Here is a 14,531-nt window from a genome sequence, read left to right as displayed (position 1 = left end):
TTTTTTATTTTTTTTTAAAGAAATATAGCATGCATAATTTCAGAGTTGTTCTTTTAGGCATTGGTCAACAGATAGAGTCACTACTTAGCTGCTGTGAAATAGTATTTTAAAAATTTGGTTTAAAAATTATCCTTTAAAATTCTGAGAGAGCCAGCTGCTACAATGGCAAGTTTCATCAAGTGTATTTTTTGTATTTACATTAAAAATGCATTTAAATTAAGGGAATTTTTTAGTAAAGGGCTTTGTATTTTATTAATCTGTGAATTTAAATATAAACTAAAATACATATGTTTAAAAAGAACAATGATGATATTATGACTTGGGCTCCCATGTTACTATGCTGTGAATTATTTGCAGATTTCAGGTGAGATACCAAAGTCATGGCTTTCTTCAGCGCTAAGGGTTGGTTTCATATTTGCCCATTCAAGCTAATGACTGAATTTTGCGTTGATAGCTATGGAGAGATACAGTGGTCAGGCATAGCCAGCAGCATGAGAATGTTTGCCTGTTGTTAGGAGCAGTAAGGACATATAGGGTGCTGACAGAAGTGGTGTTTTGTCACTCTAAAAGTGCTGTACAGCTATGCCTTGACAGAGGTGTACAGCTGCAGAGTGCTTTAAAAATGCTTGATCATGCAATAAATTAACCCTCATATAATGAGGGCTCAGATGAAGGTGCTCCCAAGTGGAGCAGTTTCATTAACTTCTGTTAGTCCCAGCACACGAACAAGGCTGGGTTGATGCAGCCCAGCTCCACCCTCAGTGCTGTCTCCAGGATGGGAGGGGAAGAAGGGAGGTGGGTGAAGCTGCGGGCTGGTGTTTGCCTGGTTGCACTGGAAGGGAGCTTTAATCCACCTGCCCTCTCTTCAGCACAGGCTGGATAAACCCCAGCCCACAGATCCCTCTCCTTCCCTTCTCCCCCTGGGGGAGGTGGGCCTGGGCAAGAGAGGCCGCAGCTCCTCCTGAATCGGCTCTGAAGTCAAGCTTGGTCCCCCACCCCTGCCAACCCAAGAGCAAACATCTGTTGGGTTGCACATGGGGGGATCACTTTAACTCATGGTGCTTTCTGGGAAGCACCGTGAGTTACAGCGGGGACTGCACATCTGTCAGCACCCAATATCTTCCTGATAATCCCTTGTAAAAGTGGTTTTGTTTGGTTTGGTGTTTTAACTTTGGGTCAAGTTTTAGATGAAGTGTTTAGTTACCCCCAAGGAAGTCTTAAAATTCTATTTGTTTTAGTTCTGTTTTTCTTAATCTTAGGATTTGTTGAGTTTAGATTAGCAGTTGTATTTCAGCAATGAAAACTGTGTGTTAACAACTACTTAATTGATCTTCCTTTTCTCCCCAAATTTAGAAAACTACATTTTTCCTGAGGGCAGCTTTTTTCTTTAAAAAAAAATGTGCTTATAGCACTGCTAATACAGGGCACCTAGTTGTTGAATTCTGGAATCGAAATGTTTGTGGAAAATTTAAACTGAATGGCTGTCTTGCCTGAGAAGCGAAGCGCCAATGTACGCTAATTGCATTTTCCGTAGCTTAAATAAGTCATACTGATTGGCCTGTCTGTTCGTCCTTGGACTTGCTTTTGACCATTAAGACTACGTGAGGCATCATTACAAGCAGCTCACACAACAGCAACAAACTTGAAAAAATGAATATTCAAAATACCACATATATTTCTTTCCTGAAATCAAAGGAGTTGCAAGTTCAGATTAATTCTGTGCATTCATACCGTGGGGGAATGTCATGTCTGTCATATCCACCTAACTAGGAGAAAAACATGAGATTTGTTGTGAGAAGAGTGAAGGATGATTCCATGAGGGTCGGCGTCAAACATCCTTTATTCATTGTGCGGTATAATCAACATAAGGGTGTTGTGAATTTTTCAGATCAACACACATGAGATGTTTCTTCAGTGGCTACTCAGTGTTCTTTGGTACCATCATGCTCTCCTGTTCCTTCCCCTCAGCTTCAGAGACTGTGAGTTCAGGTGAAACCTTGCTCTGCAGTTAGTCAGTGGTAACACTTGATAACAGAGTAGCTCTAAACCCATTAAGGAATGAGCTGCATTTTTAACAAGCAGCTTGCGCATGTCCTCTTGAGGTTTCCAGAAGCACCATCCCACATGCAGTTCTGTGACACCATCTACAAACTGCTTTACTAACCCATTTGTTTCACTCTGATTTGCACACCACCAGCATTCCAGAAAATCATTCTTCTGCATCTGCCAAAGCTCATCACTGGCAGATAACCAGAAGGCCAGAAAATAAACTAGCAGTTGTCATTCAGCAGCCTGCATTTCTTCATATTCTACCATAGAGCATCTTCTCTGTTCTATTTCATTGTTTTTTAACAATGTCAGGGGTATCTTGTCTTATTTCCAGTTCAATTGAAAAGACACGTGAACATTACTGTCTTGGAAAAGCATTGTCATTGTGTTCTCGCACATTGTTTTACATGAGAGCATTTTAATGCTAACAATACATTATACTAGAGTACCTCGTAAGTAGTGCTAAGCATCACTGACATATAAGCGTGCTTATTTTTTTGACAAACCTGATTATTTCTCCTTTTGAAAGCACTAAAGTATGTCCATATGTTTTTCCCTAAACTGAGTGAGTATAATTCATAATGAAGCAATGCAATGGTTCCTGATCATCAGGATGTAAATTGTTTGTTTTCTTCATTTCTGTTGACTCGTGTTTGGCTAGCTGGGTCTAAGAGCCAGGCCATTATATCAGCCACCCATAGAAGGAGCAGTAAGACTATGGTTCTTCAAAAATGGAGGGTTTGTAGATTCATTTCAGCTGTGTTTAAACTCTTCTTCTTGGGTCACTGTTTGGAAGAAACAAACAACCTTTTTAAACTTCCTGTTGTCTCAATTTTTTTCCAGACATTTAAATCCATTCTGATGTGCTTCACAAATCCATTTCATCCCGCAATCAAGATCAGTACCTGCTCTCTGCTTTGTTCTGCATACCATTCCTGATAGTGAAGTTGACTCCTCTCCCTTTTTTTTTTTTTTTCTTTAATGCACTATAACCATTTAATCATATTTTTAGTCTGCAACTTAAACAACTGCTCCCAACTCTTCCTTACCTAGAAAGAGCACCTGTTCTACAGTCTCGTTTTACTTAACTTTATTCTTAAATGACCAAGAGATGATGCATTCAGGGACCCTCTGTCTATCCTTTTATTGTTCAATGAAATTATGCACTATTAGCAATCTGGAAGATTCAACAAAAGATGAAGCAGTTGCTAAAATCCCACTGCTCCTTCTTGCCTTTTTTTGCTTAGCTTTAATTATCCTTTCTGCATCTTCTGTGTGTGCTACCTAACCCTGATGTCATTAAGCCTAGCACACACAATATCTAGAAATTAAAGTCAGAATTGCTGCCTTCCTGGGTCAAATGATAGAGTTCTAGTTCATTACATTTTTTCATCATTTTACACTTCTGTGGATTTTTGTTATCTCTTTGTACTGATGCACGTTTTGCTTGTGTTCAGTAAGTGTACGTTCCTGCTGCTTAGGCATGTGGGGTTTGTTTTTGCCCTTCCCAGATACAGTTTTAAAACTAAGCCATTTTAGCTTCATCTTCTCCCCTAACATTGAGGTGTTCGGACAACATTTTTGGAAAAGAAAGGCCATAAGTTTCAATTTATTAGATATTTTTATAATGAAAGTTCTGTGAAATGAACTTGTCACCGTTAGTCGTGCTACTGAACACACTTGTGTTTTCTGGTGTAATGTCCCACTCAGATGAAGGTTAGATACTACCCTGTGTCAAGGTGATTAAAGGTTTGCTCTGTCTTTTTGGGAAATAATGTTATGCCCAACTGAGGCGCTGCCTTTATACTGTACCAATAGCTCAGTTCTCATTGTCTCTTGCTTGGAGTCAGCCATCAGTTCTCCTACAGACAGTCTTTCAGAGTGAGGAATCTGATTTGTATGCCTGGAAATATAAGAGCGAGAATAATCCCTCAATCCTCTGATCCTATTCTGTGACCTGTGATTAGGCACACGCTACCATCTTTGAGGCCTTTTCTTATTCCCCCAGTGTTGTCATCATTTCTTAACTTTCCCTATGTGGAAAAAACTGAAGTCTTTTGCACAAATATTTCTGGGGTAAAAGTCCAATGAAGGCATTTGAGTGCAATGCCAGAACTGGGGCAGCACTGAGTCTGTTCTCCTTTGACAAAGTTGCCTTTTTTGTTATCTGTTTTTGCAGATAATTGATGAATTGGACAGTTCTCTTCTGCACCCATTTTTGGACTTCAGACCATCTCCAACAGAGGGGAACGAATAGCTGTGTTACTTCCTCTGTCTCAGTCCTGAGAGAGAGAGCTTGGTCTATTACTGTTTTCCTTCTCTTTGCTGCAATTAATTAGCCCTGCCACTGTCATACTTTCTTAAACATGGTCCTTATTCCCTAGCATTTCCATTTCCCCCCTTAAAACACTGACACTCAGTTCTGTCTTTTGTTCACCAGTTCCCCCCCAACCCTCACAGCTTTAGGATTGCTTCTCACGGAAACATCAACTTTATACTCATCCACTGCAGTGCGTAATTGTGACTAATTAACGGTTTTGTTTTAAATCCACATACTGTTATGGTAGCAATTGTGCGTGTCTTGCTTTTCTGGAGGGACTCATTTTATGGTAATGCCAGTGCCCATCATAGCAGTCGTCTTAAAATACGTTTCATTTCATTAGTGATTAACTCCAGCTAAAATTCTAACCAGTTTTTATTTAATCTCTTAAAACATAATCTAAGGATCTGCACAAAGCCTCCTTTTTCCTTTTTTTATCAGTACAATTGATAACTGCAAAAAAGTGCAACGTAACAAAATAACCATACCTATCATGTTTATTTAGTTCCTGTTTATACACGTGTATATGCACAATATTTATATTGCTTTACTAAAAAAAAAAAAATCACAGTTTCTATTTATTTTTCCTTTAATTTCAAGGGGAGTAAGGCTTTCACAACTGTGCTGTACTTGTTTTATCTCTAGGAACTGATAGCTGAGAAACATGCAGTGTATGTGGTGAGGGAAGGTGATATGAACATAGCTTATGTTGGCATTCCCATGACTTTCGGGTGACAGCTGCTGCAGGCCAAGAAAGTCCTCGGGTATAAGTTAGAATAGCATAATAGTCCCCAAAAGACTGAAGCTATAGCCAAGAATCAACACAGAATAATGATGTCTTAGCCAAATTCCTTATGCTGGAGAAGTGGGATGTACCATCAGAGTCTGCTCTTGTTCAGTGCTAATGTAGGGTTTCAGTTGCAGTGGGGGAAACCTCCCAGACCAGACTCTGGCTTCATAGCCACAGTGTGCTGGCATAAAGCAGCCTTACCTAGGAGCTAGTCCCTAGATCCAAGATAGGATCAAGTTATGAATAAAATAAGTGGTCAGTCATCTGGAAATCTAGTTCTCAGTAGACTAATGCACACTAATATTAATGGGAGGCACTCCACTGATACCAAAGAGCTTTGGAGCAGGTTCTCAGATCAGGGTCAAAGTAAGTTAGTGCAGGTCAGGTATCTGCAGAGTTTGCATGTGTCTGCACTGTGCCTAGATTTTAACTGCTGTCAGTCTGCTTCTTATAGTATAAGAAACATCCAAAAACCTGGAGGGGGAAAAAGGCAACATACTAACTTCGTAATATTTATTTTTAACACAGCGATTCCCATGGATGAGTGCCCCCATTCAAGTTGGATTAGTTGGATTCTGGTGAGTTCCTTTAGATTGCTTGTCTGCTGCTATTTTTGAGAGGCATCTGCTATCTTTAAGAGTTGGCTAGAGTTCCCTTAAAAGTTTGGTGTATCTGGATTTAGGAAGGAAAGCCAACAAACAACTAAAGTGACTCATTTCTTCTGTGAAATGTCAGCAAAACTGTATTATTTACATCTTCTCATTTTGTTCAGTACTACCTGCTGAAACAGAAGAAGGTCTTGTTTCCATGGTTTTCCTATGACAGCTATTGGTGATAGTGTTATTAAACCAAATCAGCAAAGAAAAGAGCTCTGTCTTGCAGCTGATTCAAAAATGAGGTTTTGATCACTGTGGGCGCTTGTACACGGGATGGGGGTTTAATCCCCAAGGTTTTATTCTGTGCCCCCTAAATTGAAAGGGTGAGGCATAGAATAAAATCCTGAAGACTAAACTGTTCCAATTTTTCCATCATGTAATGGTAAGGGGCCCAATCCTTTTGTTTCTTTGTTTGTTTTTGGTTTTTGGTGGAGCCTGTCTGCCTCTCCCGCAGCCAGCAGGTGAGCTGCTGGTGGGCCGAGCAACCCCTGAGCTTCAGGGGGCCCCGGTCCTTCCCTTGGTAGGAACAATGCCCCCAGGGCCTCCCGGGTAGCGTGCTATTGGACTGGGTGCTATCCCAGCTCAGAGGCAGCACCTGGCCTGATCTAACTCTACCCTGAGCCTGCCTAGGGAGCAGTGCTCGACGGGCTTCCAGCAGGCTGAGCTGGGGCAGCATCTGGCCTGCTAGCACCCCACCCAGATAGCCCTGGGGGGCACCACCACCACAGACAGAAAACCGGGGGCCCCCATAGTTCAGGGGCCACTCATGCCACCAGCAGCCTGACCCCCAGCTGCAGGAGAGGCAGGCTCCACCAAAAAAGGATCAGGCCCCTTGCTGCTTCTGAGGCCAGCAGAACACCTGGGTCTGCCCCACAACAGGCTGCCCTGCCCCTGGGGAAGAACAGGGAGGTGGCAGGAGGGTGGCTGGGTGTGCTGGCAACTGGAGAAGGCAGCAGGGATGGTGCACAGGGTGGGTTTGAGGAAGTTTGCAGCCTTCCCAGGCAGCCCTACACCCCATGCACCATCCTCACCACCTTTGCAGTCATCAGCACAGCCAGCCACCCTCTTGCTGCCTTCTCGCACTGTCCCAGGGGCAAGCCAGCCCATTCTTGGGCAGCGCCAGGCATCCTGCCAACTGCAGGAGCCTGCTGAAGGCAAAAGCAGTGAGGGGCCCAATCTTTTTTTTTTTTTCCCTGCGGAGCCTGCCCACCTCTCCCGCGACTGGGGGGCGAGCTGCCAGCTGCATCATTGCAACCTGCAATGTTGCAAACTAAACTACATCCAGATGTAGTTAAGTTTGCAACAATTAAGCCATACAAGTAACATTTTCATCACGTGTACATTGTGACGACTGTCCTGTACAAGCGCCCTGCCTGTGCAAGGGATAATGTTGAATCTCAACCTGTAATGTGATGCCTTTCTTCAACCTGCATTAAAATCAGTAGATTTCACAGAGCCTAGCCCCTTATGTTGCAACATTCAAAGCGAATTAAATGCCACGGAATTGAAATTCTTCACATATTTAAGTGGAGGAGTGATGCATCTCTTTGCAGTCTTCAAAGAGATAGAGGGACTATATAAGGGGCCCGGTAGTGGAGGATGGACTTCATTCATTCTTGTTCTATCATGCGTGAAAAGTAATGAGAATGAAATGGCTACTTTCCTAAGAGTGCCCTGCTCTCGTCTGTTCAGAATTTTGCTTTTTGATTTTAAACTAATACCTGTATCTCATTTTTGTTTTGTTGTAGTTTGGTGTTTGCTACACCTCTGTGCTGTGCTTTGTTCCCTCAGAAAAGGTACAAATGGCTTTCTTATTGTTACGTGAACGGTGCGATTCAGATGCATGCAGAATGCTTCAAAGAAACAAGGAAAGAAATGGTCCTTGCTATTCAAAATTTGTAGTTTAAATTTTGATATAAGTGTTGGATCCAAAATACGGGCACAACAGGGGGGAAAATGGTTACCAAAGATGCACAGTAAGGAAGAAGTACAACTTAAAGGGGAATAATAAACCTCTAAGCAAATAGATTTGTTAACCCCTGACAGGTGGAGCATCAGAAACAGTCTTATTTTTTAGATGAGATTTGAATAAGATGGCTTGAGAACCAGGTTTGAAAGGCGTTCCTGTCCATAGGAGCTTCTTGGAAGGAGGTAAAGAAAGCTTTAAGGTTGGCATCATTGATGGAAGAGAGAGGATGGCACAAATGAAAAAAAGCAGAGGAGTAGGAATACAGATTGGAGTTGAGCAATATAGGGACTTGAATGCCAGGACAAGAAATTTAGACTTGCTAATGCCTGGCGTCAGTGAAAGGAGTTAAAGTTCCATTTTTATGCATTATGGTGGTGGTTGAATGGATACACATTTTCAGATCCTATTCACTTTCACTTGGGAATTCTCTCTGAATTATAAACATCAATTTAACTGTAGTCTGCCTGTGGTTCGGCCAATAGGATTTTAACCAAGAGAGTTTTGCATCTCTTTTAATATATTTTCAGTTATAATTAATAGTTCAGAAACAGACTTAAAACTAACATTCATGTCCCTGAGATCATAAAGAAGCATGGACAGGTTGCATTTAAAGTGTAGCTGTAGATGACAAATCTAATTGCATTACGTGTTAAAACTTCCATTGTTTTACATTTTGCTTGTGTTATTCACTGGAATCAAAAGTGCTGCATCAAGTAAGCAATGAATTAAATATTGAAATTGGAGCTTAAGGGTTTGTTTAAGACTTAGAGGACAGCTTCGCTAGCTTTTGATTTCTGAAACCCAGAAGGCTTGTTCATCTCTTGCTTAATGCTTACACTACTGTAATTCTTATCACCCCAGCAATACAGTTTAGATACTGTTTTCCTGCTAGAGAAAAATAGATTTAAGAAATGTAGAGCAAAAAACATTGCAGGGCTACGCTGAGTTGGATGGAGAAAGTAGTCAGTTCTTGGTTCAGATTAGTGCTTTTAGGAGTTCACCCTAACATATTGAATTGATTTGCTAATTTTATGGGTATTTTTTTTAAATATATTTGGAATGCTGCAGCTCTGTATGACTTGTCAGCTGAATTCACTTTGCTCATGAGAGAAATGTTACACATGTAGAAGACTTCCTTGGATTCAACAGAGTAGAATAACACACTTGTTAACATCTTTTCAAGGTGCAGTTTGTATGTACAAGCCCATTGGATCATAACCATCCGAGTTGAAGTTCAGTAGAACAATAAAGCAGCCGTTTCTTGCATCCGCAGAACAACTTACTACCAGTCAAATTAGGCTAATTGCTATGGGTCTCAGAATCTGAATTCTCCCTATAGAACAGGAAAAAATCTGAAGCCTCCTTTGCTTATCCACAAGCCTTGATCAGATGCATCATTATCCATATTTTTGATTCAACCATTCATTAAAGTGTAATCTTTTTCCTATTTTTTTTTTTCTCTTGCCTAGTTCCATGTCTATAACACGCTTGGAGCCAGAACTGAAAGCCAAGATCCAGGAGATCAGTCCTGATTTAGGACGTGTGTATTTTAATAAAGGATTATAATTCAAGGATGGTGGGAATATTTTGTGAACTTTTTAATTTTTAATTGTGTGCCAGCATTATTGAAAAGAGCTCAATTTTGATCTGTCCTTTTGTTAAATGATTTTGAACATCTGCATTATTTTATAATATATATGTAAAAAGACTTTCCTTCTCATATTTTCTTAAAACACAAAAACTCATTTCGTTATTTAATTGCCCACTTTGAGTCTTGACTGAAACTTTAACCACACACATCCAAAATGTTTACATTGAGCTCTCAAGCAGCTAAAAGGAAAAGAATCAAGCACACAAAGGGTACCTCTACACATGCAATTAATAAGGAGCAGTAAACTCTGGTGCATATCCCACCAGAGTTTATTGCTCCAAGGCACTGCGTCTACACGTGCACAGGGGGGTGAGCCTGCCAGCCCAAGGCTGCTCCAACCTGGCTCAGCATGCTGCAGAGGGGCTGGTTGGGGCACGAGGGTACTTCAGTGCAGGGCTAACTGGGAGGCAGCCCCTGCACTGAAGCACCCTTGTGCTCTAGCCAGTCCCATCAGCATCTATGTGTGTGTTGCTGCACACTTAAGAACACCACTGCAGGATAGTACTTGAACATCCTATGGTGGCATTTAGTAGTTTACTGCGACCTAATAGGGCCGCGTGTGTAGACATTGAGTGCAGAGCTAATTAGGCAGTTCCGCAGTAAACATCTCGTGTAGATGCACCCAAAGAAAATCAGATTTTCTTGTCTTAAATGTACTGCCTGTTCTCCCTCCACTTGGGACAGAAGTCCCTTTGTACATGTTATTGATCCTGCAGTTTCAGCAGTGACTGCAGATCTGCTTCTCCAGGCCCTTCTTGTCCCATATCATCCTAGGAGGAATAACACCAAAGAACAGCTGGTGACCATGCCCTGTTTACCTTCAGGTTTTGACTTCAGAAATAGCAGCATGGGATAGTTAGGGTTTTTTCTCCTTTCCTTGTTTTTCTTTCTTGAAATCTATAGACTCCGTGAAAAGTTCCTGCATTTCTATTTTAACTATATTCAACACATGCTGCCCTGTTGTGTTCAGCCTATTCGAAGTGCTCTCATTTCTAACAGAACATTGTTGCAGCGGTACAGCATGTTTCTCCATTTCATGTGAGGGTCGTGTGTTCAACCTCTATGTTTCTTGAGGTGCGCAGAGAAAGCATATCATATGCTTCTGTTTTAATCCGTTACTGTACAAAATAGACCCAAACACTTTTTTTCTGATTACAGTCCATCATGTTATTAACATTGCCGGTCTACACCCCGTTGTGTTTACAATGCTGCTCTATATTTAATGTACAGTATACCTAATATAACTCTAGAGAGCTTACACCTCAAGGGTCAAATTCTTTTGATGTATATTGGAGCAGGTTTTCTGAAGCTGTGCCATTTTGCATTAGCAAAGAAATTGGCCCAACACTTGTAGATGTTCAAAGTAATATACAAAACAATGGTGTTTTACTGACAGTATGTTGTTGTTATGCAGAGACTATATAGCATAGCTCATGTCTGAAAGTTTAGAGAACAATAGTGGCAGTTTTTGCTTGACTGTGTGATCAGAGTGAATTTTCTCATAAAGCAGAGATTTGCTTGATGGTTGTTACGTTTATCTTTGATCTGAAAGGATTAACAGATCTGAAGCTTTAGTCTCCTTGAATGCCACTGAGCCTTACCTGTATTTCTTCCATAATTACAAAACCTCACTTTTTTTGTCTTAACCTTTCTAGTCAGACTGAGCTGGTTTCCCCAGTGAATTCTGACCTTGGGTTCCTTTATTGCAATAAATATTTCTGAGAGAGAAAAAATGAAAGACAAAACTACAATTGCATACGTGGTGGTTGAAGAGCTAGGAAGGAATTTATTTAATGATTACCGTCTCCTATTTAAAGGAGCTTGTCTAGTTTTTAAATGTGCCATTTCTCCAATTGTTATTTTTTTTTAACTCTTGCAATCAAATATTTTATGTGAACTCACTTTTTTTTCCAAAATGCTGATATTTGCAAATGAATCATTGCTCTATATGAAAGATATAGCCTAGTTTAAAAAGAATTGATAGCTTTTCGTTAAAAGTGATTCTTCAGTGACCAAAGTATAGATCTGAGGACAAAAATATACCATGACTATATATATTTTTTTTAATTTCCTTTTTTGAAGCTTCAGTCTATTAATGCTTTTCTACAGAAATAACTGTACAGTTTCATTGTATTAAGCAGAACAAAATAGTATAAAGATCAGGCAATTTATCCTGGTCTTAGAAATAGAATGTTTTTAAAAACCATTTCCAAGTAAAGTGCAATAAACTCTTTCTGAAAACTGGTAAAACAGAATAACTAATATTTCCAGTTGGGGAATATAATTTTAAACGATGAGGTGACTGACTGTTTTTAATTTAAGTATTAGCTTAATGTCTTGCCAGTGTTGACAGAGTTAATGTCATGTTTAAACTGAACTGGATGAACTATCAAATAAACTCAGATTGAAATGAATGCTTCTCTCTCATTTTGGTGTTTTCCAAATATAGATTCTGTTGTATTTTTTGGTGTATTTGAGAGTATTTCCTCATGCTTTGCACCTCAGTGATTTTCAGTACTGATGTATGAAGATACCTACTAAAGCAATGAGTATTTTTCTCTTTGGGGACTTTTAATGCATGGGCTGCCATAAACAGCTTTTATACAGCTGCACTAACATACAGAGGTAGGTACAACTAATTTATGCTTCTACAAAAAAAAGCCCGATGTTGAATGTTTTGACTCTGTTTTGAGATCCCACATGTTTAATATTGGGGGCGGAAAACATACTGGTGTCACAATAGATATTGGGGGAGAGGGGAGGAGAATTGCTTAAAAAGGCAGTGAGTCCCCTATCTTCCAGTGAAAACCAATGGAAGTTGCAAGCAGAACTTCTCACCCTGCATACCATTTTTCCCTAACACCATTGCCGTTCGGGCAATCTTGGACACTAAATCCCTCACTCTGTCCCCTTCCTATTTCTGGGAACATTTTATGCTTATACTACTTGCACAACAAGGTCTATTTACTGTCAGGTTGGCAGTTTTGTGTGTTAAGATGTCACATTGATTTCAAATTTGGTATGTTGAATATGCAAAGGAGGTTATACCTAATCATATACAAATCTGACTTACCTGTGCTGACTTACCTGGGTTTTTCTTCCCCTACCTCAACCTGTCACATTTCATTTTGTTCTGTAGGCTTTTGCCCCGGGATAATTTGTCACCAAGTACCAAGAAGTGAAGTTAAATATAGGGCACCAGGAGCCATCTGCTTTACCAAGCCAAAAGTTCTCTGTCGTGATGTGCTAATCAGATTTTCTGCTTTAGGTGTTTAGGATTTTAATCTTCCTTAATACCGTGGTATCTTCAGCAGATATGCATTACATGAATGCAAAGGGCAGAGCCCCATTCTGCTGTTCAGAGTCGGGCACAGTTTCTATTGCTGTAGCTCTCTCTCTCCTATGGAAATCTTTGCTCTTTGTTTATATATTTATCTCAAAGATATGCCATTGCTCATCTGTTTGGATACCCTGATGTAAAGGAAGTTCAAATCCTAAACAGTTTGACAAACTTCATTGGTCTGTTGTAACGAGTCTCTTGAATAACTCTCATTCCTTTTCTCATGGACAGAAGACCAAAATGATTAGCACCAAGTCCTAGACTAATGGGTATATGATGTGGGTAACATCTCCACGGTGTATTTCCCCCTCCAGTAACCATAAAAAACACCTCCATGGAGTTTTATGGTAGAAGCTACGTAGCCAAGCAAAGGATGGAAGGACTTGGATACCAGCCCTGATGGCCTGATTTCACTCTGGAAGAAACCTCTCCTCCTTGGTTAGAAAACGTTCTCAGCCCTGTATTAAAAGTCAGGACTGAAATACGTTGGCAAAGCTGTAAGGTGGATAATTTGTACCTGGCTTAACCTGAAGGTGCTCAGATACAACAGTGGTGTCCAGTGCCAGAAAACGTAGAGATAAATTAATGAGCTGCAAGTATACTTAGAAATAATGAAAAAAAAGGTTACCATGACAAGTATCTTCACATTCTGAATGGTATGTCACTTAAATTTTAAAGCAATACCCCGAGTCCCAGAAGAGGGCAGCATTTTCCACTTAACTGATCAGCTACTTAGCATAGAGGGTGCATACCTGTGTTCCCATCTGTTTAACAAAAGAGGCAGGTGGCCAATGCAATACATATTTTCCCAGGCTGCTGCTTTTTTTTTTTTTATTTTAGACGTTCAAGGCGATTTTTCTTTGGGAGTGAGAGGGAAATGTCAGTTCTCCTCCACACTGTCACAACTGTTGTTAAAGCGGTAACTGCAAAAGCAAAAAGGTTGATGCACATTTATTAAAGCTATTGCACTCAGCAACTCCGGCAAAAGTTAATGTTGTGACTGAGTGATAACCCCTTTTGTAGTGTCTCCTAAAGTGATCTTAATCACCTTAGTAAAGTGTCACTTAGTAGCACTGCTGTCTTCTCCCATTTTTTCAGTGTACAATGAAATCTCTCTAGATGCTTGTACCTGGAAATCTGTAGCTGAGACAGTTTTTGAAGCAAAACTTAGAAAGCTTTATGCCCAGTGCATTGAAGCCAAAGAAGATATTCCTAAATTCATAGTTTTCAGGCACAGCCTCTATGTTAGCACTTGAGGGAGTGTGAATGTAGGCTGTTTAGATAACCATCGGTTTCCTTTTTCATCCACAGTTAATTTCCTTGCACAAGTAAAAGCAGCTATATAATGTTACTGCCATTTTTTTCTTGGGTACATTGGCCATACGCTCCTCAATTCTCATTTGAATACCAGGTATCTCCAGAATATAATAATTCTTAGATGTTCCAGGTTTGTGTCCAAAAGAAGTGGACTCCAGCAGTAACATTTTGGATCTTGGTCTAAATTTCAAATACACTGGAGTTGGGCATATTTAGACCTGGAGATCCTACAGAAACCATTTGTAAAATATCAGTTCGGAGCTGGGTTTGTACTTGAAATGCCACCAAAATCTAAGAGATTTTTTTATGATACATCTTTTGTTGGAGCGACTATATACGGTTGTGAAAGATGTTGGACAAGCTTTTGGGCATCAAGTATTCATCAGCTCTGAAAAAAATGCACACCCTAAGTTTTGGTTTGGACCTTGTTCGCTGGCTA

At 40.3% G+C, this 14,531-nt stretch overlaps 1 protein-coding gene across 4 annotated transcripts in view; it reads left to right on the top strand.

Annotated features, from left to right (window-relative positions):
- SFXN1 (sideroflexin 1) overlaps positions 1 to 9,621 on the top strand; it is a 70,152-nt gene extending 60,531 nt beyond the window's left edge. For 2 of the 4 annotated variants that reach the window (XM_019506391.1, XM_019506392.1), the window contains exons 9-11: positions 5,688 to 5,737; positions 7,564 to 7,611; positions 9,254 to 9,621. In XM_019506391.1, coding sequence (XP_019361936.1) covers positions 5,688 to 5,737; positions 7,564 to 7,611; positions 9,254 to 9,350 — 195 coding nt within the window. In that variant the 3' untranslated portion in view covers positions 9,351 to 9,621. Of the gene's footprint in view, positions 1 to 1,888; positions 1,980 to 4,228; positions 4,934 to 5,687; positions 5,738 to 7,563; positions 7,612 to 9,253 lie in introns of those variants that run through there. The other 2 variants (XM_019506393.1, XM_019506394.1) reach the window with 2 other exon arrangements.
- Positions 9,622 to 14,531: the final 4,910 nt, after the last annotated feature.

This window comes from Gavialis gangeticus, unplaced genomic scaffold, assembly GCF_001723915.1.
Source record: "Gavialis gangeticus isolate Ggan-Ray unplaced genomic scaffold, GavGan_comp1, whole genome shotgun sequence".
Lineage (NCBI taxonomy): Eukaryota > Metazoa > Chordata > Crocodylia > Gavialidae > Gavialis > Gavialis gangeticus.
Note: the sequence above shows the minus strand (reverse complement) of the source record. Positions and strands in the feature narration are given on the sequence as shown.